Genomic DNA, 26,108 nt, shown 5'->3' on the forward strand with positions numbered 1-26,108 from the left:
CTGTTATTTATTATTATCATATTTGTGCACTTGTTTCATTTATTTTATTTTTTTTATGCCAAAGATAAGTATGTCATAGATTTATACCCTTTCGTCAAAACAACTTTAAGCTGTAGTGGATAAATGTGCTGACATTATCATAGTCTAAGTTACAGAAATAAAAGCAAAAAGTATTACAACACTCCCTGGGATCTTGTTAATTGAATCTTAATGAGTTCATTTTAAAACATCAAACAAGGTCTCACCTCTAAAGTCAGATCATCAACCTCCTGCTCCTTCTTTTCTCTCTGAACTGTCCCCAAACGACTCTGGCTCACCAGTGTGTTCTGACTGTAAGGCCTGACAAACTTCACGTCACTCATCCTTGAATCAGTAGTCCCGCACATTTCATAATTATACACATGCTGTAATGTGCCGTCTGCATAGACTGGAGGGTAATATGGAATTACAGGTAGATTTGCCCCTGATTTAAAAAATAACTTATTCTGCCTCCATCTGTAGATTTTCACTGAGATGATTGAAATAATCGAGACTATGAAGAGCAGGGAGACCACAGCAAGAGCCAAGACTAAATAAAAAGTCAGGTTGTCGTTATATTGTTTTTCATGCGTAAAGTCTGTGAACTCTGACAACACTTCAGGAAAGCTGTCAGCCACAGCCACGTTAATGGAGACCACAGCTGAGCGAGAGGGCTGTCCGTTATCCTCCACAACAACAGTGAGTTTCTGTTTGACAGCATCTTTATCAGTCACTTGTCGCACAGTTCTTATTTCTCCATTCTGTAAACCCACTTCAAACAGCGCTCTGTCTGTAGCTTTCTGTAGTTTATAGGAGAGCCAGGCATTCTGTCCAGAGTCCACATCAACAGCCACCACTTTAGTGACGAGATATCCAACATCTGCAGCACGAGGCACAATCTCAGCCACCACTGAACCGCCAGTCTGTACTGGATACAGAACCTGAGGAGCGTTGTCATTCTGATCTTGGATTATGATGTTTACAGTCACATTGTTTGATAAAGGGGGAGAACCCCCGTCTTGAGCTTTGACTTGTATTTTGAACGATTTCAGATGTTCATAATCAAAAGATTTTTCTGCATAGATTACTCCAGTTTCTGAATTTATAGAAATGTAAGATGCCAGAGGTGCTCCGTTCAAATCTCCATCGATAAGAAAATATGAAACCTTTGTATTTGGCCCCCAGTCCATGTCTTCTGCTTTGACAGTCAGAATAGTTGTAGATGGCGGGTTATTTTCAGCTATAAATGCATTATATGATTCTTGTTTAAACTGAGGCGCGTGATCATTTACATCAGATATCTTAAGGTTCAAAATCTCTTTGCTAGAAAGAGGTGGGTTTCCCCCGTCTACAGCAGTTACAGTGATATTGTACTCTGCTGTCTGTTCCCTGTCTAGTTCTGAGTCTGTCACCAGATTGTAATAATTAGTTAATGAGGACATGATTTTAAAAGGAGAGTTCAGATCAATAGAACATGTAATCTTACTGTTGTCACCTGAATCCAGATCCTGTACATTTATCATTGCTATAACAGTTCCAGGTGCTGCGTCTTCAGATACTGCACTGGAAAAAGACATTATTGTAATTTTGGGCGTGTTATCGTTTATGTCAATGACGTCAATAATTATCTCACTCGAGTCAGTCAAACCTCCGTGATCTTTAGCTTTGACTTTGACTGTAAACTGCTTGTGTTTTTCATAATCTATATCACCTATGACTTTAACCTCACCAGAATCCGCATCAATGGAGAACAAAGCTTTTACCGCAGATGTCGCGTGCTCAAAATAGTACTGGATGCCGTGACTAGACTCATCAGCATCGGTCGCACTGACTTTTGTTACGATTGTGCTTTTAGGAGCATTTTCAACAACTGATGTTTTATAAGACGACTGGCTAAACACAGGCGCATTGTCATTGACATCGAGAACAATAATATTAATCTGTATAGTTGCAGACCTTTGTGGTTTTCCACCATCAATAGCTGTCAGAATTAAGTTATGATGCTTTTTCTTTTCTCTATCTAGGGGAGAATGAAGAACCATCTCGACGTTTTTATTCCCACCAGCGCCATTCTGAACATTAAGCTTAAAATGATCGGTGGGTTGAAGAGTATATTTCTGAAGCGTGTTCACTCCCACGTCTGGGTCTATTGCGCTCTCTAAAGGAAATCGCGCACCCAGTACCGCTAATTCGCTGATTTCTTGTTCAATTTTAGATTTCGGAAAGACGGGGCTGTTGTCATTTATGTCCTGTATGTCAACAGTAACTCGATAAAGCTCCATCGGATTATCAAAAATGACATCAAAACTGACACTACATGCTGATATCTCTCCACATAGCTCTTCTCTGTCAATTTTATTCTTAACAACCAGATGCCCGTTCTCCTTGTCCAGTCCAATGTACTCACTGCTGTCCGCCGTGAAAACACGCGCTTTTCCTGAAATCAGTCTCTTCGGCTCAAGCCCAAGGTCCGAGGCAATATTTCCAACAAACGAGCCCACTGGCATTTCCTCAGGTATAGAATAACGAATCTGTCCGGTCACACGAGAGGAAAATAAAGCCAACGCGCACAGTGTATAGAAGAATAGCGACCCATGTAACCAGCCTTTTCCTCCCGACTCCATTTTTGATCAACAAAGATCGAGCAGAAGCATCCAAAGACAATTTGATAGATTATGTTTCCAACTAAATGCACCTTTCTCAGGCTTGAAGAGTCTAGAGACAAAGCTGAAAGCGGTTTTGCGGTCTTGTTTTGTAGCATTCACAGTTATCTGTTGACGATGTTTAAATTATGCCTTTGCTTTGGGTTGAAGGGAATGATAAAAACACTAGCTTTATAGGTTGAACAGCGGCACTTAGAGTCCAAATACAGTACTACGGAATAGTCACTTTCTCGAAAAACCGACACCAGCAAGGACTGAAACTTGAAAAAGTGTTAAATATCCCATATATAAGGTTATGCACTGTGTAATGTTATACATACCACAAAAAAAAAAAGAAAGAAAAAAAAGAACATGTCTCTGTTAAAAGAGCAAAGAGTGAGAGGGCAGAGATGATTGTGACAAATGCTTCACAAATCTGAGAACCTCAATCTACAAGAGAGCATTGTATTACTAGGTTGTACCACGTTTAGTTTAACCTATTATTAAAGGGATGTTCCCTGCAAAATGAAATCTGTATAAAAAAAAGTTTATTTCATGGAACACAAAATATATTCTGAAGAACATTGGGAGCCAAACAACATTGGACCACACTGACTTCCATTGTATGGACATAAAAACACTAAGACATTTCTCAAAATATATTATGTGTATATGATGTATATGAGAATATGATGAGAATTTTCATTTCTGAGTGGACTATCCTTTCAATTCATTGATTAAATTGATGAGAAACATCAGTCTCCTGAAGTGACGGCAGCTGTTGTAACACTGTGTAAAAATATGAAAAATGTATTGTACTCCTACTACTACTATACTAATAATAACTTTGAGGTACAAAATCAACATTTCACTTCTGTTTTATTATTTGGTTTGTGATCAAGTTAATTCATGGTAGACAAGAGAACATATATCATCTAATTCAGCAGATTATCTTGTCTAATATGAAATATAACATATCTTCCAAATATTTACCTAAATATAAATTGATAAATAGAAATATGTTTATTTAATATCATGGAAACATTAATATATTTCCTATTGACTTACTGGACTAACAAAAACTGTACAAAGCGGCACAGTGTATAGACCGACATTGAGCACAATTGTGAAAGTGACTAACACACACAAACTGTCTGTTATTTATTATTATCATATTTGTGCACTTGTTTCATTTATTTTTATTTTTTTTATGCCAAAGATAAGTATGTCATAGATTTATACCCTTTCGTCAAAACAACTTTAAGCTGTAGTGGATAAATGTGCTGACATTATCAAGTTACAGAAATAAAAGCAAAAAGTATTACAACACTCCCTGGGATCTTGTTAATTTAATCTTAATGAGTTAATTTTAAAACATCAAACAAGGTCTCACCTCTAAAGTCAGATCATCAACCTCCTGCTCCTTCTTTTCTCTCTGAACTGTCCCCAAACGACTCTGGCTCACCAGTGTGTTCTGACTGTAGGGCCTGACAAACTTCACGTCACTCATCCTTGAATCAGTGGTCCCGCACATTTCATAATTATACACATGCTGTAATGTGCCGTCTGCGTAGACTGGAGGGTAATATGGAATTACAGGTAGATTTGCCCCTGATTTGAAAAATAACTTATTCTGCCTCCATCTGTAGATTTTCACTGAGATGATTGAAATAATTGAGACTATGAAGAGCAGGGAGACCACAGCAAGAGCCAAGACTAAATAAAAAGTCAGATTGTCGTTATATTGTTTTTCATGCGTAAAGTCTGTGAACTCTGACAGCACTTCAGGAAAGCTGTCAGCCACAGCCACGTTAATGGAGACCACAGCTGAGCGAGAGGGCTGTCCGTTATCCTCCACAACAACAGTGAGTTTCTGTTTGACAGCATCTTTATCAGTCACTTGTCGCACAGTTCTTATTTCTCCATTCTGTAAACCCACTTCAAACAGCGCTCTGTCTGTAGCTTTCTGTAGTTTATAGGAGAGCCAGGCATTCTGTCCAGAGTCCACATCAACAGCCACCACTTTAGTGACGAGATATCCAACATCTGCAGCACGAGGCACAATCTCAGCCACCACTGAACCGCCAGTCTGTACTGGATACAGAACCTGAGGAGCGTTGTCATTCTGATCTTGGATTATGATGTTTACAGTCACATTGTTTGATAAAGGGGGAGAGCCCCCGTCTTGAGCTTTGACTTGTATTTTGAACGATTTCAGCTGTTCATAATCAAAAGATTTTTCTGCATATATTACTCCATTTTCTGAATTTATAGAAATGTAAGATGCCAGAGGTGCTCCGTTCAAATCTCCATCGATAAGAAAATATGAAACCTTTGCATTTGGCCCCCAGTCCATGTCTTCTGCTTTGACAGTCAAAATAGTTGTAGATGGTGGGTTATTTTCAGCTATAAAGGCATTATATGATTCTTGTTTAAACTGAGGCGCGTGATCATTTACATCAGATATCTTAAGGTTCAAAATCTCTTTGCTAGAAAGAGGTGGGTTTCCCCCGTCTACAGCAGTTACAGTGAGATTGTACTCTGATGTCTGTTCCCTGTCTAGTTCTGAGTCTGTCACCAGATTGTAATAATTAGTTAATGAAGACATGATTTTAAAAGGAGAGTTCAGATCAATAGAACATGTAATCTTACTGTTGTCACCTGAATCCAGATCCTGTACATTTATCATTGCTATAACAGTTCCAGGTGCTGCGTCTTCAGATACTGCACTGGAAAAAGACATTATTGTAATTTTGGGCGTATTATCGTTTATATCAATGACGTCAATAATTATCTCACTCGAGTCAGTCAAACCTCCGTGATCTTTAGCTTTGACTTTGATTTTAAACTGCTTGTGTTTTTCATAATCTATATCACCAATGACTTTAACCTCACCAGAATCCGCATCAATGGAGAACAAAGCTTTTACCGCAGATGTCGCGTGCTCAAAATAGTACTGGATGCCGTGACTAGACTCATCAGCATCGGTCGCACTGACTTTTGTTACGATTGTGCTTTTTGGAGCATTTTCAACAACTGATGTTTTATAAGACGACTGGCTAAATACAGGCGCATTGTCATTTCCATCAAGAACAATAATATTAATCTGTACAGTTGCAGACCTTTGTGGTTTTCCACCATCAATAGCTGTCAGAATTAAGTTATGATGTGTTTTCTTTTCTCTATCTAGCGGAGAATGAAGAACCATCTCGACGTTTTTACTGTCATCCTCACTATTCTCAATGTGTAGCTTAAAATGATCGGTGGGTTGAAGAGTATATTTCTGTAGCGTGTTCACTCCCACGTCTGGATCTATTGCGCTCTCTAAAGGAAATCGCGCACCCAGTACCGCTAATTCGCTGATTTCTTGTTCAATTTTAGATTTCGGAAAGACGGGGCTGTTGTCATTTATGTCCTGTATGTCAACAGTAACTCGATAAAGCTCCATCGGATTATCAAAAATGACATCAAAACTGACACTACATGCTGATATCTCTCCACACAGCTCTTCTCTGTCAATTTTATTCTTAACAACCAGATGCCCGTTTTCCTTGTCCAGTCCAATGTACTCACTGCTGTCCGCCGTGAAAACACGCGCTTTTCCTGAAATCAGTCTCTTCGGCTCAAGCCCAAGGTCCGAGGCAATATTTCCAACAAACGAGCCCACTGGCATTTCCTCAGGTATAGAATAACGAATCTGTCCGGTCACACGAGAGGAAAATAAAGCCAACGCGCACACTGTATAGAAGAATAGCGACCCATGTAACCAGCCTTTTCCTCCCGACTCCATTTTTGAACAAAGATCGAGCCGAAGCATCCAAAAAAGCTCAATGTACGGTCAGTTATGTTTAGAGCAAATTCCGTCTTCGTTCGGGTTAAAGAATCCGGAGACCAATTTGAACTCGATTTGGTGGTCTGCTATGTAGCATCCGATGTTAGTTGTTGATGATATCTGAATTATGCCTCTGCTTTGGGTTTTGTTAAACGGAGGGATACAAGCACACACCAAAAAGACTACAGAGGTTGAACAGCGGCACTTAGAGTCCTAAATGCAGCACTACAGAATTGTCACTTCATCAAAAATATACAATCAAGGACTTAAAAGAGTTAAAAGCATATATATTAAGTTATGCACTCTGTTGTGTAACATGGCTCAAAGTAAAAAATAAATAAAACAAATAGTTGTCCTCTGTTAGGGGACTGAGGGGGTTGTGACAAATGCTTCACAGGTCGGAGAACCTAAACCAGTGGTTCCCAATTCCAGTCCTCGTGACCCACTGCTCTGCACATTTTGTATGTCTCCCTTATTTAACACACCTGAACCAGATCATCAGCTCATTAGGAGAGACTCCATCCATGAACTGAACTGAGTGTGTCAGATAAGAGAGACCTACAAAATGTGCAGAGCAGTGGGTCACGAGGACTGGAATTGGGAACCACTGACCTAAACAATCCCGGAGACTGGGAGAGAAATTCGAGTTTAACCAATTGTAACTTATGTACAAGGGTGAAATCCTTATACATGACCATGACGTTCCTAAGGTGACAGTGGAAGTTATAACCCAGCAAACATTGGTCCGACGGCAACGTCGTGTCCCTGGCCAAAAATAGTCGCGGTATGACGGCATAAATCGGTAAAAATATGTAACACAGAACATTTCCTAAAAATGCATTCAGATACATGTGTGCATGTCTACAGTTATCTGAGGTTGCATGTATAATTGTTATTTTGACTTTTAGATACGTGTAGTTCAATATACCATGTTGTGTTTCGGGTGAGAGAGGACGTCACCATGGCGACGTCTTTTACACGTGCATTTATAGTCCATCATGACCCTCTATGAAATCAATTGTGATAAAGCTGTGCTTAATCCTTGCGTGGTTAATACTGCAATAATTAATTAATTTTTTTATTAAATTAAAGTTTTAATAAGTTGTGTGAATACGTCCACTGACGTCCTTTACACGTCTATAGTATCGGGTGAGAGGACGTCACCTGGCGACGTCTTTTACACGTGCATTTATAGTCCATCATGACCCTCCATCATGGAATCCTTGTGAAATATGCAAAAGCTGTGCTTAATCCTTGCATGGTTAATACTGCAAAAATTAATTTAATTGCCCAAGTAGTTTTTAAGAGGTGTGAAGACGTCCACTGACGTCCTTTACACGTCAAGGCTGTGAATACACGTCCACTGACGTCCTTTACACATCTAGTCAAGCAAGACAGAAAAAAACCCCCAGGAATTATCTTTATGAAATACACGAATTGTATACAAAGTAAATATATTTACTTTATCTTGTTTAAATAAATTATAATCTCACAGTTCCCAGTGTGGTTAAGTGAATGCAAAGCCTCTGCATTTTAGTCATTATTTCAACCTGATACGTTGTGGTTTTTTTTATTTTTTTATGGAATGTATGCATGTAAAACAGAAATATATCTGGTCACCATTTATGTCTGAGTTGGATGTAATTGCCAAAACTGTGCTGCCAAGATGTAACAAAAGATCTCCCGACATTACCAAATCCCGCGATAGGTTAGATTATCTCACGAGATGTTAACGCGTTTTCCCCATAGACTCACTCCGGAACACTGAAGTTTGAACAACCACGGAGAGAGGAGGAATTGAGGCCCATATTATTAAAAATCTACTGTTGGGTACGTACATTTTGTATTATTAGATTCACGTGCTAGAGTTTTACTTGTTTGACATGAATGAACCGAAAGAAATGATGCCCACATTGTCAACTGAAATTGGCTAACGTTAACTGAGTTTGGCTAAAATTAGCTAGTAGGCTAAAAGTTGCTTTGAACTTATACAACGGTATACCATAGTATAAAGTATGTTTAATGATACAGTCAAAGTTATTACTGTAAATTATTAATGTAGCCTTTTGAGAGTTTCTTTCAGAAAGTAAATTATCTGAAGTAGAATGAAATGTTTAGCTGGATTTGAACATGTATGTTTTCAGTAACTGCTTTAAAAATATTTTGTAATTTTAGAATAGCTAAACATGTCTATTCAGGGGACATCACAGCCCACTTGTCTTTATCAGAAATGTCCTGTTCACTTTCTCACTGTTACACACCTAGTTAAGGGTCTTTCTCAAGGGCACCACAGTGGTATTGAAGAGGCAGGGGACAAATGCTGTTTTGAATTTAGCTGAAGACCATAAAAATATTTTGAAAATAAGTGCATGTCATTTACCTCAAATTTTTAATTTTCATTTATTTTAAAAAGAAATATATTCTCTTCCCTTAGATGCTGTGAAGAGGTGGAGCCCACATGCTACAGACTCTGAAATTGATGCAGCAATGGCAGAACACCTGAAACACGCTCCAGGAAGAGCTGGGGGTGGTGGATACAAAAAATGAGCCAAACAATGTGTTTAAGGGATAGTTCACCCAAAAATGAAAATTGTCATCATTTACTCAACCTCATGTTTCAAACCTGTATACCTTTCTGTGCTAAACACAAAGATGTTTAGAAGAATGTTTGTAACCAAGCAGATGTCGCTTCCCATTAATAATCATTTTTTCTCCAATAATGGTAGTCAGTGGATGCTCTATTTGCTTGGTTACAAACATTCTTCAAAATATCTTCTTTTGTGTTCAGCAGAAGAAAGAAACTCATACAGGTTTGGAATTTGGTGAGTAAATTACATAATTTTCATTTTTGGGTGAACTATCTTTATATAATAATTCAGTATTTTGCTATTGGTATTTAGTTTGGTTAACAAATCGAGAGCTTAGAATTATAAGGTTCTATCTCCGTTTATTGTAGTTTATTGAGGATCAAAGTTTTTAAACTCGGTTTATGTTTTGTGAGATGGAACCTTTTATTTTATTAATAACTACTAACAAAATATTTTTTTTACAAAAATAACACCACACAGGCATTAATAAACACCTAATGAATCAGATTATCAAAAACTCAATTTCGACCAAAAGTGGAGATAGAACCTTAAAATTCTAAGCTCACGAAATGTTAAACATTGAAAAAAATAAAGAGAAATTTTGGCTGTTCAAGATCAATAAAATGTTGTGCTTAATCAGAACATGCTTCTTTATTGCTTATATCCACAAATAATGTGTTATTGTTTTTGATGTACACGTGATTAAAACGTTTTATTGACATTCAGGTCTGACTGGACCAATTTTGGACCTTTTTAGAACCTTTGTCAAGATGTGTAGGCTAAACCTCAAGACTTGATTGTCTTTCACGATGTTACACAATAGGTGTGTGATTATTTTATATGCAGGCTTATACACTTAAATTATGCAGCAACACATTTAAATATGACGACGCATTTAGACGTCCAGGGACGCGCAGAAGAGACGTGGAATTCACGGCCAGAAGAGACGTGGAATTCACGGCCAGAAAAGACGTGGAATTCACGGCCAGAAAAGACGTCGGTTCAACTTCCATTTTGGAACTATTTTTCAACCATGACGGGACGTCTCGGACGGACGTCTTTTCAACGGTCATTAAACGTCCAAATGTTTGCTGGGAAGGCTCTGTGTAAAATAAATAAATAAATAAATAAAATAAAGTATTTAGGTAATAAAATCAACTTTTCACTTTTGGTTTACAATTTGATTGGTCATATTAAATGCCAAAATGCATATCATCTGATTCAGCATATTTTCCTCTTTCATTTATGTAACATCTACTTCAAAAAAAATATTTTAAATGTAAAAAAAAAAAAAAAAAAAATCACCTATACATGTTTTAAAAAATGCTCGAGAAGATGGGAAGGGCTGTAACATGACTTTCTACATTTAATTCTACTGGGCTCAAAAGACTGCACAAAATGAGATGGTGTACCAATACATATAGAATCTGCAAGTAAATGATAGTAGAGCTTTCCTCAGAACTAACTTTACTTTTCTAAGACACTTTTTAACTATTCAACTACATGTCAGCTAACTCTCATTAGAGTATTAGTAGACTGTAGTAGACTGTCAGTATGACTGTTATGTTATGGTTATGGTTATGGTCAGAGGTTAAATTGGGATTTATTATGTGGGGGGGGGGGGGGGGGGGGGGGTACGCTCCCCCGTGAATTTTTTTTTGAAAAATAAACCATTAAATGGTATTTTCTGGAGAGTTTTGTGCAAAGAAATGGAGAAATTGAGTCTTACATGATATGTGAAAAACTGCAAGGTTAAGAGCATATACTTTGCATTGTTGTAGTATCAACAGGTATTAGGACAATTAGCATTTACATTACTGTTAATCAGCCGTGGTGGAATGTAACGAAGTACAAATTCTTCGTTACTTTATTTAAGTACATTTTTCACGTATCTGTACTTGCAGTACCGTACCGTGGGGTTTCAGTCAGGGACTTCAGTAACGATCAACCCGAAACGTCAGGGTCTGGGATTATAAAATAACATGATTAATTCAGCCCTGGCACTGTAGCCACACCAGCCCACATTACCACACAAACACGCGCATTGAAATGTGAGGTATTGGGGGGGGTTCTAAAATTTGGATTTCTCGGACTTCCATATGTGCATTTTAAAGGGATACTCCACTTTTTTCGGAAATATGCTCATTTTACATCTCCCCCAGAGTTAAACAGTTGAGTTTTACCGTTTTAGAATCCATTCAGCCGAACTCCGGGTCTGACGGTACCACTTTTAGCATAGCTTAGCACAGATCATTGATTCTGATGAGTCCAGTAGCATTTCTTTCAAAATGACCAAAGAGTTTCAATATTTTTCCTATTTAAAACTTGACTCTTCTGTAGTTAAACCGTGTACTAAGATCGACGGAAAATGAAAAGTTGCGATTTTCTAAGCCTATATGACTAGGAACTACTCTCATTCCGGCGTAATAATCAAGGAACTGTGCGGCTGTACCATGGGTTCAGCAGGCGTAATGATATGACGCAGCGCCTGAAAATAGGTCTAATAGGTTAGACAAACTTAGTCCCGGTCACGTTGGAAGAAGCTACCGAGCTGGGGACTATTTTCAGGCGCTGCGTCATATCATTACGCCTGCTGCACTCATGGTACAGCCGCACAGTTCCTTGATTATTACGCCGGAATGAGAGTAGTTCCTAGTCATATAGGCTTAGAAAATCGCAACTTTTCATTTTCCGTCGATCTTAGTACACGGTTTAACTACAGAAGGGTCAAGTTTTAAATAGGAAAAATATTGAAACTCTTTGGTCATTTTGAAAGAAATGCTACTGGACTCATCAGAGTCAATGATCTGTGCTAAGCTATGCTAAAAGTGGTACCGTCAGACCCGGAGTTCGGCTGAATGGATTCTAAAACGGTAAAACTCAACTGTTTAACTCTGGGGGAGATGTAAAATGAGCTTATTTCCGAAAAAAGTGGAGTATCCCTTTAAGGTGTTTGAAGGCCAAAAAAATTGGATAACAATAGCTTTAAAAGCATGTCAGTGGGCAGTAGCATAAATTATTTGTCAAGCAGATAACAGATTCATAACCATGAGAATGAGGATAAATGTGGAAATGAATGATCCAAAGTACAAAATGGAAAGGCAGAATTATTTCTGCTTATTGTTGACAATAAACAATCACATATTCCAAACAGGAATGGCCTTAAATGAGAAATCTTTCAAGGATTATTTTGCATAGGCCTAGATGTTACATTTCAATCAAACACCAGTGCAATATTTTTGTGTCCAGAGGCAAATGAGCAATTTATATATTAGCATTAAAGATTGGTTTCAGCAACTTTTATCTTTTTAAGAGTTAGAAGTTAGAAAAAGTTGTTTTTCTTCTTTGATTAGTGCCAAAAACATTGATTAACTCAAGAAAGAAAAAAGTTGCTGAAACCAACTTCGTGGGCTGGTGTGGCTACAGTGCCAGGGTTGAATTAATCATGTTATCTTATAACCCCAGCCCCTGACGTTTCGAGCTCAGCCCCTGATGTTTTAAAACCTAGAAACGCCCCTGCATATAGGCCTACAATATTATTCTCTGTATCAGATCATGTTATCTTATAACCCCAGCCCCTGACGTTTCGGGCTCAGCCCCTGATGTTTTTAAAACCTAGAAACGCCCCTGCATATAGGCCTACAATATTATTCTCTGTATCGGATCATGTTATCTTATAACCCCAGACCCTGTCATTTCGGGCTCAGCCGCTGATGTTTTTTAACCCTAGAAACGCCCCTGCATATAGCCTGAAAACATCTCATCTGACAGAGGACTGTGTGGCGGTGCTGACTGTTATTTTTTTTTTTTTTTTTTTTATTTATTGTTGTGAGATTGTTTGCAGTTGCGCGCAAATCCTGGAGATATTCTAGGATAGGCTGAAATCACTCACGTGGTGTGTCTCTGTGTGAGAGATTTCAACAATCACCAGTCAGAGACAGCAACAAAGCCAAAGCACAATGAAATAAGGCAACTTATGATTTTGGGGGTTTACATAGGCTATTGTCCGGTTTCATATTTGTCAGTCAACTTTTCAAAATACATTCGGGGCCTCACTCAAAACATTCGGGGCTGAAGCCCCAGCAAAATCGGCTGACGCCGCGTCTGTCCGTGTCGGAGTTCTGAGTAGTAGCCTACCTAGATGCGCATGGCATGCGCGAGCGGTTCGCGATCATGGTCGAATGACAACGAGATTAAGCAGCTGAACAAGAATATAGCCGTGTTCCGATTGTTCTCATCTCAGCTCCACCGAGAAAAAATAGACATAGAAAATCTTTCATTTATTGTCAGAAATATGTTTTCAAAAGCATCACTTTCATCACATTTTATGTGACATAATTTCCAGTAAGCAACTGACTGCAAACAGGCACATCAGGACAGGCACATGAGCCCCGGAGAGCCCCGGCCCAATTTAACCACTGGTTATGGTTATGGTTAGGTGTTACTGTTCGGGTTAGTAGAATAAGTTGACTTGTAGTTGCCAAGTTACTTATAGTCAGTAGAATGTATGTTGGGGGACCAACAAAATAAAGTGTTAGCAGATATTAAGCAGACAGTCTACTAATACTCTAATGACAGTTATTTGACATGTAGTTGCAAAGTTACTTATAGTTAGTAGAATGTCTAAAGTGGACTATAAAAATAAAGTGTTACCATTGTTTTTAACTGACTGGTCTTAAAGCCATTATTTATTGGTTCATATTTTTAAACCTAAGAAACTTTCACTTTATGAAATATTTTTATTGAAAAGTGTGTTTGTGCTATATTTCTTTTAAAGTAAATGCCAATTGCTTTGATATTATGTTATATTATGCAAATACAGTACATTTAGAATTATGGCTTAAATGTCCAAATATATTTTGGGGCCATATATAAGTGATACAGTTGACACAACTGTGAGAGTGAAAAGCACATGCAAACTTAATATCAACGTAATATATTTTTACATAATTATTTATTAAATAATTTTTACTCCAATTCCGAATAATTAAATTAGGCACAACTTTCAACTTTAATTTGAAAAACATAAACTTGGGGAACTTACTGTATATCCAAGTTTGATACACAAAGTACAATACAAATACTGTTTTATTTTTCTCCATTTTAATTCAGATGAGATGATTTAAAAAAATCAAACAAGGTCTCACCTCTACAGTCAGATCATCAACCTCCTGCTCCTTCTTTTCTCTCTGAACTGTCCCCAAACGGCTCTGGCTCACCAGTGTGTTCTGACTGTAGGGCCTGACAAACTTCACGTCACTCATCCTTGAATCAGTGGTCCCGCACATTTCATAATTATACACATGCTGTAATGTGCCGTCTGCGTACACTGGAGGGTAATATGGAATTACAGGTAGATTTGCCCCTGATTTGAAAAATAACTTATTCTGCCTCCATCTGTAGATTTTCACTGAGATGATTGAAATAATCGAGACTATGAAGAGCAGGGAGACCACAGCAAGAGCCAAGACTAAATAAAAAGTCAGGTTGTCGTTATATTGTTTTTCATGCGTAAAGTCAGTGAACTCTGACAGCACTTCAGGAAAGCTGTCAGCCACAGCCACGTTAATGGAGACCACAGCTGAGCGAGAGGGCTGTCCGTTATCCTCCACAACAACAGTGAGTTTCTGTTTGACAGCATCTTTATCAGTCACTTGTCGAACAGTTCTTATTTCTCCATTCTGTAAACCCACTTCAAACAGCGCTCTGTCTGTAGCTTTCTGTAGTTTATAGGAGAGCCAGGCATTCTGTCCAGAGTCCACATCAACAGCCACCACTTTAGTGACGAGATATCCAACATCTGCAGCACGAGGCACAATCTCAGCCACCACTGAACCGCCAGTCTGTACTGGATACAGAACCTGAGGAGCGTTGTCATTCTGATCTTGAATAGTGATTTTCACAGTCACGTTACTACTGAGTGGAGGAGAGCCTCCATCTTGCGCTTTTACCCGGAAGTGGAAATGTTTCAGTGTCTCATAGTCAAAAGAGCGCATAGCTGTAATCACTCCGCTGTCAGGTTGCACTGACACATATGATGAGACAGAGACTCCATTAACAGTGCTGTCTTCTAGAATATAAGAAACACGAGCATTCTGATTCCAATCAGCGTCACTTGCTTTAACTGAAAATATAGAGACACCAGGTGTGTTATTCTCCACCACACAGGCCTCATAGTTAGCTTTCTCAAAGACAGGGGCATTGTCATTCACATCTGATATCTGTAGAGACAGAGAGGCGCTGCTGGAGAGCGCAGGCACCCCCTGATCAGAGCATGTGACACTGATATTGTATTCAGCATATTTTTCTCTGTCCAGCTGCTGCTCTATACGCAGACTGATGAAATTGCTGGATGATGATGTAAGAGCAAATGGAATATTGTCATTTATGATACAGTGAATCTGGCCATTAACACCTGAGTCTGCATCATCCACTTTCATCATAGCAACAACTGTGCCTGTTGTGGAGTCCTCAGACACTGAGTTTGACATAGAGAGTAAGTTTATCACTGGTTTGTTATCATTAATGTCCAGCACATCAATAATCAGCTTGCAGGAATCAGAAAGCCCCCCTTGATCTTTAGCCTGGATATCAATCTGGTAATGACTTGCCTTTTCAAAGTCGATTAGGCCATTTAAAGTAACTTCGCCACTATGCTGATCAATAATAAACATTTCTCGCACAATATCTTCTGTGCTTGCAATGTAATACGTCACCTGACCGTAAGATCCTTCGTCTGCATCAGTAGCACTGACTGTGGTCAGTTTAGTCCTTTTCGCTGCATTTTCAGTCAGTGTGGCTTTATATACTTTTTGCGTAAATATGGGAGAATTATCATTAGCATCAAGTACAGTAACATCTATTTGAACAGTTCCAGACAACTGCGGATCACCGCCGTCAATGGCGGTTAGTAATAACGTAACCACTCCTTTCTTTTCTCTATCAAGAGGTCTTTGCAAAACCATTTCGACGTTTTTATCACCGCCTGGTTGACTGAGCAGTTCAAGGACAAAATTATCAGTTGGTTTAAGAGAATAGCTTTGAAGACCATTAACTCCTACATCCGCATCCACGGCTCTCTCTAACATGAATCTCGCGCCCGGTACGGCCGATTCGCTGATTTCAAACTGAATTCGCCTTTTCTGGAAAGTGGGTGGATTGTCGTTTATATCCGTAATTTCAACCGTAATCGTGTATAATTCCATCGGGTTTTCCAAAATCAGCTGAAGGTGCAAAGCACACGGAGTCGTTTTCACACAAAGAGACTCGCGATCCATTTTCTCTTTGATGAGCAGCAAGCCAGTGTCTTTATTGAGACCAATGTATTCAGTACTGTCCCCTGTATATATGCGCGCTTTTCCTAACCTCAATCTTTGTAAATCCAAGCCCAAATCCTGCACGATATTTCCCACAGTGGAACCTTTAGCCATTTCTTCTGGAATGGAGTAACTGACTTGTCCGCGTGCCGAATGAAGCAGGAAGAAGGCAAACAATACCGAGTACCACATCACGACACCAGACATTTCCTCGGTAGCGCCAACAAACCATAAAAACGAACTTAACGATTTCCAAATGGTGTGTTCTAATGGAAGAATGCTAAATGCAAATCCTATGAATCGGACAAAGTAAATGATGTCGCGTTTGTTTCAAGACACTCGGAAATAATATACGATCTAAAAGCTTTCCCCTTTTCCTCTCTCACTGAAAATGGGGATGGGTTTAAAATACACACAGTTACTGTGTTACATTGACAAACAGCGGCCCTGTGAGTCTAAACCAAGCACTACAAATAAAATCGCAGCAAAACTATAGCAGACAAGGGTTTTTGAAAATGTTTATAAAAAAAAAAAAAGAGAATACTGGAAGAAATGATTTTGAAAAATTTAGATTTTCTGGAGAAATTATTTGATTTAGCAGATGGAAGGAAACCATTTAACCGTTTACTGTCTAATTTAAATAACTGTCATGACTATGTCGCTGTCCAATAGGTGGTGCTGAAAGTAGACTAAATTAACATTTGATGAGACAAAATAATAATAATAATAATAATAACAATAATATATATATATATATACATATACATATATTATAAATACATATACTGTTAATATTGATTTAAGTAAATATTTGAAATAATTTTCATTAATTATTCTGTACACTGTGAACAGGTTTGTTTTGTAACTTAGTATAAAGTGTTTTTCTTACCGATGTCGAATATTCACCTTCCAAATCATTGTTTTTCTTGATTGTATGCTGCATCGTCTCAGTGAAACTCGGGTCCACCACTAAAACACTCTGTCCACCGAGTGTAGAAAACTTACAGTCACTCTTCCTCGAGTCAGTCGTCATGCACACTTCATAATTATACCCGTGCGGCAGAGTTCCAGTGACTCCTGTGTCTGCGTAATGCGGTGGATAGTATGGAATAACAGGCAGATTGGACTGATAGAGGAAGCGAGATTGTCTCCATCTGTAGATCTTTACTGATATTATCACAACCACACAAGTGATAAATAGGAAAGAAACAGCAGCAAGTGCGAGAACTAAATAAAAAGTCAGGTTGTCGTTATATTGTTTTTCACGCGTAAAGTCAGTGAACTCTGACAACACTTCAGGAAAGCTGTCAGCCACAGCCACGTTAATGGAGACCACAGCTGAGCGAGAGGGCTGTCCGTTATCCTCCACAACAACAGTGAGTTTCTGTTTGACAGCATCTTTATCAGTCACTTGTCGCACAGTTCTTATTTCTCCATTCTGTAAACCCACTTCAAACAGCGCTCTGTCTGTAGCTTTCTGTAGTTTATAGGAGAGCCAGGCATTCTGTCCAGAGTCCACATCAACAGCCACCACTTTAGTGACGAGATATCCAACATCTGCAGCACGAGGCACAATCTCAGCCACCACTGAACCGCCAGTCTGTACTGGATACAGAACCTGAGGAGCATTGTCATTCTGATCTTGAATAGTAATTTTCACAGTCACGTTACTACTGAGTGGAGGAGAGCCTCCATCTTGCGCTTTTAACCGGAAGTGGAAATGTTTCAGTGTCTCATAGTCAAAAGAGCGCATAGCTGTAATCACTCCACTGTCAGGTTGCACTGACACATATGATGAGACAGAGACTCCATTAACAGTGCTGTCTTCTAGAATATAAGAAACACGAGCATTCTGATTCCAATCAGCGTCACTGGCTTTAACTGAAAATATAGAGACACCAGGTGTGTTATTCTCCACCACACAGGCCTCATAGTTAGTTTTCTCAAAGACAGGAGCATTGTCATTCACATCTGATATCTGTAGAGACAGAGAGGCACTGCTGGAGAGTGCAGGCACCCCCTGATCAGAGCATGTGACACTGATATTGTATTCAGCATCTTTTTCTCTGTCCAGCTGCTGCTCTATACGCAGACTGATGAAATTGGATGATGATGTCAGAGCAAATGGAATGTTGTCATTTATGATACAGTGAATCTGGCCATTAACACCTGAGTCTGCATCATCCACTTTCATCATAGCAACAACTGTGCCTGGTGTGGAGTCCTCAGACACTGAGTTTGACATGGAGAGTAAGTTTATCACTGGTTTGTTATCATTAATGTCCAGCACATCAATAATCAACTTACAGGAATCAGAAAGCCCCCCTTGATCTTTAGCCTGGATATCAAGCTCATAATGATTTGCTTTTTCGAAGTCGATTAGGTCATTTAAAGTAACTTCGCCACTATGCTGATCAATAAAAAACACGTTTCGCGCAGAATCTTCTGTGCTTGCAATGTAATACGTCACCTGACCATTAGATCCTTCGTCTGCATCAGTAGCACTGACTGTGGTCAGTTTAGTCCCTTTCGCTGCATTTTCAGTCAATGTGGCTTTATATTCCTTTTGCGTAAAGACAGGAGCATTATCATTAACGTCTAATACAGTAACATGTATTTGAACAGTTCCAGACAACTGCGGATCACCGCCGTCAATGGCGGTTAGTAATAACGTAACCACTCCTTTATTTTCTCTATCAAGAGGTCTTTGCAAAACCATCTCGACGTTTTTATCTCCACTTGCTTTAAGCTGCTGTTCAAGGACAAAATGATCAGTTGGTTTAAGAGAATAGCTTTGAAGTCCATTAACTCCTACATCCGCATCCACGGCTCTCTCTAACATGAATCTCGCGCCAGGTACAGCCGATTCGCTGATTTCAAACTGAATTCGCTTTTTCTGGAAAGTGGGTGGATTGTCGTTTATATCCGTAATTTCAATCGTAATCGTGTATAATTCCATGGGGTTTTCCAAAATCAGCTGAAGGTGCAAAGCACACGGAGTCGTTTTTGCACAAAGAGACTCGCGATCCATTTTCTCTTTGATGAGCAGCAAGCCAGTGTCTTTATTGAGACCAATGTATTCAGTACTGTCCCCTGTATATATGCGCGCTTTTCCTAACCTCAATCTGTGTAAATCCAAGCCCAAATCCTGCACGATATTTCCCACAGTGGAACCTTTAGCCATTTCTTCTGGAATGGAGTAACTGACTTGTCCGCGTGCCGAATGAAGCAGGAAGAAGGCAAACAATACCGAGTACCACATCACGACACCAGACATTTCCTCGGTAGCGCCAACAAACCATAAAAACGAACTTAACGATTTCCAAATGGTGTGTTCTAATGGAAGAATGCTAAATGCAAATCCTATGAATCGGACAAAGTAAATGATGTCGTGTTTGTTTCAAGACACTCGGAAATAATAAACGATCTAAAAGCTTTCCCCTTTTCCTCTCTCACTGAAAATGGGGCTGGGTTTAAAATACACACAGTTACTGTGTTACACTGACAAACAGCGGCCCTGTGAGTCTAAACCAAGCACTACAAATAAAACCACAGCAAAACTATAGCAGACAAGGGTTTTTGAAAATGTTTATGAAAAAAAATCAAGAATACTGGAAGAAATGATTTTGAAATTTTTTGATTTTCTGGAGAAATTATTTGATTTAGCAGATGGAAGAAAACATTTGACCGTTTACTGTCTAATTTAAATAACTGTCATGACTATGTCGCTGTCCAAGATGTGGTGCTGAAAGTAGACTAAATTAACATTTAATGAGACAACAAATAATAATAATAATAATAATAATAATAACAATATATATATATATATATATATATATATATATATATATTATAAATATATACTGTTAATAATGATTTAAGTAAATGTTTGAAATAATTTTCATTAATTATTCTGTACACTGTGAACAGGTTTGTTTTGTAACTTCGTATAAAGCATTTTTCTTACCGATGTCGAATATTCACCTTCCAAATCATTGTTTTTCTTGATAGTATGCTGCATCGTCTCAGTGAAACTCGGGTCCACCACTAAAACACTCTGTCCACCGAGTGTAGAAAACTTACAGTCACTCTTCCTCGAGTCAGTCGTCATGCACACTTCATAATTATACCCGTGCGGCAGAGTTCCAGTGACTCCTGTGTCTGCGTAATGCGGTGGATAGTACGGAATAACAGGCAGATTGGACTGATAGAGGAAGCGAGATTGTCTCCATCTGTAGATCTTTACTGATATTATCACAACCACACAAGTGATAAATAGGAAAGAAACAGCAGCCAGCGCGAGAACTAAATAAAACGTCAAGTTGTCGTTATATTGTTTTTCATGCGTAAAGTCTGTGAACTCTGACAACACTTCAGGAAAGCTGTCAGCCACAGCCACGTTAATGGAGACCACAGCTGAGCGAGAGGGCTGTCCGTTATCCTCCACAACAACAGTGAGTTTCTGTTTGACAGCATCTTTATCAGTCACTTGTCGCACAGTTCTTATTTCTCCATTCTGTAAACCCACTTCAAACAGCGCTCTGTCTGTAGCTTTCTGTAGTTTATAGGAGAGCCAGGCATTCTGTCCAGAGTCCACATCAACAGCCACCACTTTAGTGACGAGATATCCAACATCTGCAGCACGAGGCACAATCTCAGCCACCACTGAACCGCCAGTCTGTACTGGATACAGAACCTGAGGAGCATTGTCATTCTGATCTTGAATAGTAATTTTCACAGTCACGTTACTACTGAGTGGAGGAGAGCCTCCATCTTGCGCTTTTACCCGGAAGTGGAAATGTTTCAGTGTCTCATAGTCAAAAGAGCGCATAGCTGTAATCACTCCGCTGTCAGGTTGCACTGACACATATGATGAGACAGAGACTCCATTAACAGTGCTGTCTTCTAGAATATAAGAAACACGAGCATTCTGATTCCAATCAGCGTCACTGGCTTTAACTGAAAATATAGAGACACCAGGTGTGTTATTCTCCACCACACAGGCCTCATAGTTAGTTTTCTCAAAGACAGGAGCATTGTCATTCACATCTGATATCTGTAGAGACAGAGAGGCGCTGCTGGAGAGCGCAGGCACCCCCTGATCAGAGCATGTGACACTAATATTGTATTCAGCATCTTTTTCTCTGTCCAGCTGCTGCTCTATACGCAGACTGATGAAATTGCTGGATGATGATGTCAGAGCAAATGGAATATTGTCATTTATGATACAGTGAATCTGGCCATTAACACCTGAGTCTGCATCATCTACTTTCATCATAGCAACAACTGTGCCTGGTGTGGAGTCCTCGGACACTGAGTTTGACATAGAGAGTAAGTTTATCACTGGTTTGTTATCATTAATGTCCAGCACATCAATAATCAGCTTACAGGAATCAGAAAGCCCCCCTTGATCTTTAGCCTGGATATCAAGCTCATAATGATTTGCTTTTTCAAAGTCGACTAGGTCATTTAAAGTAACTTCGCCACTATGTTGATCAATAAAAAACATGTTTCGCGCAATATCTTCTCTGCTTGCAATGTAGTACGTCACCTGACCATTAGATCCTTCGTCTGTGTCAGTAGCACTGACTGTGGTCAGTTTAGTCCCTTTCGCTGCATTTTCAGTCAATGTGGCTTTATATTCCTTTTGCGTAAAGACAGGAGTGTTATCATTAGCATCAAGTACAGTAACATGTATTTGAACAGTTCCAGACAACTGCGGATCACCGCCGTCAATGGCGGTTAGTAATAACTTAACCACTCTCTCCTTTTCTCTATCAAGAGGTCTTTGCAAAATCATTTCGACATTTTTATCTCCACTTGCTTTTAGTTGTTGTTCAAGTACAAAATGATCAGTTGGTTTAAGAGAATAGCTTTGAAGACCATTAACTCCTACATCCGCATCCACGGCTCTCTCTAACATGAATCTCGCGCCCGGTACGGCCGATTCGCTGATTTCAAACTGAATTCGCCTTTTCTCGAAAGAGGGTGGATTATCGTTTATATCCGTGATTTCAACCGTAATCGTGTATAATTCCATCGGGTTTTCCAAAATCAGCTGAAGGTGCAAAGCACACGGAGTCGTTTTCACACAAAGAGACTCACGATCCATTTTCTCTTTGATGAGCAGCAAGCCAGTGTCTTTATTGAGGCCAATGTATTCAGTACTGTCCCCTGTATATATGCGCGCTTTTCCTAACCTCAATCTGTGTAAATCCAAGCCCAAATCCTGCGCGATATTTCCCACAGTGGAACCTTTAGCCATTTCTTCTGGAATGGAGTAACTGACCTGTCCGCGTGTCGAATGAAGCAGGAAGAAGGCAAACAATACCGAGTACCACATCACGACACCAGACATTTCCTCGGTAGCGCCAACAAACCATAAAAACGAACTTAACGATTTCCAAATGGTGTGTTCTAATGGAAGAATGCTAAATGCAAATCCTATGAATCGGACAAAGTAAATGATGTCGCGTTTGTTTCAAGACACTCGGAAATAATATACGATCTAAAAGCTTTCCCCTTTTCCTCTCTCACTGAAAATGGGGCTGGGTTTAAAATACACACAGTTATTGTGTTACATTGACAAACAGCGGCCCTGTGAGTCTAAACCAAGCACTACAAATAAAATCGCAGCAAAACTATAGCAGACAAGGGTTTTTGAAAATGTAAAAAAAAAAAAAAAAAAGAATACTGGAAGAAATGATTTTGAAAAAATTAAATTTTCTGGAGAAATTATTTGATTTAGCAGATGGAAGGAAACCATTTAACCGTTTACTGTCTAATTTAAATAACTGTCATGACTATGTCGCTGTCCAAGAGGTGGTGCTGAAAGTAGACTAAATTAACATTTGATGAGACAAAATAATAATAATAATAATAATAATAATAACTATATATATATATATATATATATATATATACATATATATACATACATATATTATAAATACATTATACTGTTAATATTGATTTAAGTAAATATTTGAAATAATTTTCATTAATTATGCTGTACACTGTGAACAGGTTTGTTTTGTAACTTAGTATAAAGTGTTTTTCTTACCGATGTCGAATATTCACCTTCCAAATCATTGTTTTTCTTGATTGTATCCTGCATCGTCTCAGTGAAACTCGGGTCCACCACTAAAACACTCTGTCCACCGAGTGTAGAAAACTTACAGTCACTCTTCCTCGAGTCAGTCGTCATGCACACTTCATAATTATACCCGTGCGGCAGAGTTCCAGTGACTCCTGTGTCTGCGTAATGCGGTGGATAGTACGGAATAACAGGCAGATTGGACTGATAGAGGAAGCGAGATTGTCTCCATCTGTAGATCTTTACTGATATTATCACAACCACACAAGTGATAAATAGGAAAGAAACAGCAGCCAGCGCGAGAACTAAATAAAAAGTCAGGTTGTCGTTATATTGTTTTTCATGCGTAAAGTTTGTGAACTCTGACAATACTTCAGGAAAGCTGTCAGCCACAGCCACGTTAATGGAGACCACAGCTGAGCGAGAGGGCTGTCCGTTATCCTCCACAACAACAGTGAGTTTCTGTTTGACAGCATCTTTATCAGTCACTTGTCGCACAGTTCTTATTTCTCCATTCTGTAAACCCACTTCAAACAGCGCTCTGTCTGTAGCTTTCTGTAGTTTATAGGAGAGCCAGGCATTCTGTCCAGAGTCCACATCAACAGCCACCACTTTAGTGACGAGATATCCAACATCTGCAGCACGAGGCACAATATCAGCCACCACTGAACCGCCAGTCTGTACTGGATACAGAACCTGAGGAGCGTTGTCATTCTTATCTTGAATAGTTATTTTCACAGTCACGTTACTACTGAGTGGAGGAGAGCCTCCATCTTGCGCTTTTACCCGGAAGTGGAAATGTTTCAGTGTTTCATAGTCAAAAGAGCGCATAGCTGTAATCACTCCGCTGTCAGGTTGCACTGACACATATGATGAGACAGAGACTCCATTAACAGTGCTGTCTTCTAGAATATAAGAAACACGAGCATTCTGATTCCAATCAGCGTCACTGGCTTTAACTGAAAATATAGAGACACCCGGTGTGTTATTCTCCACCACACAGGCCTCATAGTTAGTTTTCTCAAAGACAGGAGCATTGTCATTCACATCTGATATCTGTAGAGATAGAGAGGCGCTGCTGGAGAGCGCAGGCACCCCCTGATCAGAGCATGTGACACTGATATTGTATTCAGCATCTTTTTCTCTGTCCAGCTGCTGCTCTATACGCAGACTGATGAAATTGGATGATGATGTCAGAGCAAATGGAATGTTGTCATTTATGATACAGTGAATCTGGCCATTAACACCTGAGTCTGCATCATCTACTTTCATCATAGCAACAACTGTGCCTGGTGTGGAGTCCTCAGACACTGAGTTTGACATAGAGAGTAAGTTTATCACTGGTTTGTTATCATTAATGTCCAGCACATCAATAATCAGCTTACAGGAATCAGAAAGCCCCCCTTGATCTTTAGCCTGGATATCAATCTGGTAATGACTTGCCTTTTCAAAGTCGACTAGGCTATTTAAGGTGACTTCGCCACTATGCTGATCAATAATAAACATTTTTCGCACAAAATCTTCTTTGCTTGAAATGTAATACGTCACCTGACCATTAGATCCTTCGTCTGCGTCAGTAGCACTGACTGTGGTCAGTTTAGTCCCTTTCGCTGCATTTTCAGTCAAAGTGGCTTTATATTCCTTTTGCGCAAATACGGGAGAATTATCATTAGCATCAAGTACAGTAACATGTATTTGAACAGTTCCAGACAACTGCGGATCACCGCCGTCAATGGCGGTTAATAATAACATAACCACTCCTTTCTTTTCTCTATCCAGAGGTCTTTGCAAAACCATTTCAACTTTTTTATCACCGCCTGGTTGACTGAGCAGTTCAAGGACAAAATGATCAGTTGGTTTAAGAGAATAGCTTTGAAGACCATTAACTCCTACATCCGCATCCACGGCTCCCTCCAGCATGAATCTCGCGCCCGTTACAGCTGACTCGCTTATCTGAAAATTAATTCGCTTTTTCTCGAAAGAGGGTGGATTATCGTTTATATCCGTGATTTCAACCGTAATCGTGTATAATTCCATCGGGTTTTCCAAAATCAGTTGAAGGTGCAAAGCACACGGAGTCGTTTTCACACAAAGAGACTCGCGATCCATTTTCTCTTTGATGAGCAGCAAGCCAGTGTCTTTATTGAGGCCAATGTATTCAGTACTGTCCCCTGTATATATGCGCGCTTTTCCTAACCTCAATCTTTGTAAATCCAAGCCCAAATCCTGCACGATATTTCCCACAGTGGAACCTTTAGCCATTTCTTCTGGAATGGAGTAACTGACCTGTCCGCGGGCCGAATGAAGCAGGAAGAAGGCAAACAATACCGAGTACCACATCACGACACCAGACATTTCCTCGGTAGCGCCAACAAACCATAAAAACGATCTTAACGATTTCCAAATAGTGTGTTCTAATAGAAGAATGTTAAATGCAAATCCTATGAATCGGACAAAATAAATGATGTCGCGTTTGTTTCAAGACACTTGGAAATAATAAACGATCCAAAAGCTTTCCCCTTTTCCTCTCTCACTGAAAATGGGGCTGGGTTTAAAATACACACAGTTACTGTGTTACATTGACAAACAGCGGCCCTGTGAGTCTAAACCAAGCAC

At 39.3% G+C, this 26,108-nt stretch overlaps 4 protein-coding genes and 1 long non-coding RNA gene across 5 annotated transcripts in view; 1 reads left to right on the forward strand and 4 right to left on the reverse strand.

Moving 5' to 3' along the window:
• LOC311284816 (uncharacterized protein) overlaps positions 1–26,108 on the reverse strand; it is a 199,560-nt gene that overhangs the window by 55,406 nt on the left and 118,046 nt on the right. The gene's annotated exons all lie outside the window — the stretch shown is intronic.
• On the reverse strand, positions 125–16,733 carry LOC311284743 (uncharacterized protein). The gene is made up of 2 exons (XM_084399958.1): positions 14,228–16,733; positions 125–2,648 (listed from the first exon to the last, which is right to left on the reverse strand). Exons 1-2 carry the CDS (start codon positions 16,601–16,603, stop codon positions 222–224), a joined length of 4,803 nt encoding a protein of 1,600 aa, XP_084256084.1. The 5' UTR covers positions 16,604–16,733; the 3' UTR covers positions 125–221.
• On the reverse strand, positions 3,877–6,790 carry LOC311285524 (protocadherin gamma-A5-like). Its single transcript, XM_084401198.1, has one exon. It carries the CDS (start codon positions 6,475–6,477, stop codon positions 4,030–4,032), a length of 2,448 nt encoding a protein of 815 aa, XP_084257324.1. The 5' UTR covers positions 6,478–6,790; the 3' UTR covers positions 3,877–4,029.
• Positions 7,263–9,722, forward strand: LOC311285534. Its single transcript, XR_014626373.1, has 2 exons — positions 7,263–8,322; positions 8,927–9,722. It is a non-coding gene; the product is annotated as an uncharacterized lncRNA (long non-coding RNA).
• On the reverse strand, positions 11,072–25,980 carry LOC311284744 (protocadherin-16-like; the record flags this gene model as incomplete). The annotated part of the gene is given in 7 exon segments (XM_084399959.1): positions 11,072–11,083; positions 14,228–16,303; positions 17,286–19,373; positions 20,364–22,040; positions 22,293–22,454; positions 23,477–23,510; positions 23,512–25,980. Coding segments are annotated over 7 exon segments (8,385 nt in total). The 5' UTR covers positions 25,848–25,980.

Source organism: Rutilus rutilus (assembly GCF_951802725.1).
Source record: "Rutilus rutilus genome assembly, chromosome: 25".
NCBI lineage: Eukaryota > Metazoa > Chordata > Actinopteri > Cypriniformes > Leuciscidae > Rutilus > Rutilus rutilus.

What these genes read in the sequence shown, in the direction of transcription:
- LOC311285524 (XM_084401198.1), bottom strand. Translation starts at nt 6,477, where the DNA reads ATGCTTCGGCTCGATCTTTGTTCAAAAATGGAGTCGGGAGGAAAAGGC.
- LOC311284743 (XM_084399958.1), bottom strand. Translation starts at nt 16,603, where the DNA reads ATGTCTGGTGTCGTGATGTGGTACTCGGTATTGTTTGCCTTCTTCCTG. An exon ending in TTGATGATCTGACTGTAGAG is followed by an intron (nt 2,649 to 14,227) that starts GTGAGACCTTGT and finishes GATCTTTGTTGA; the next exon opens with TCAAAAATGGAGTCGGGAGG.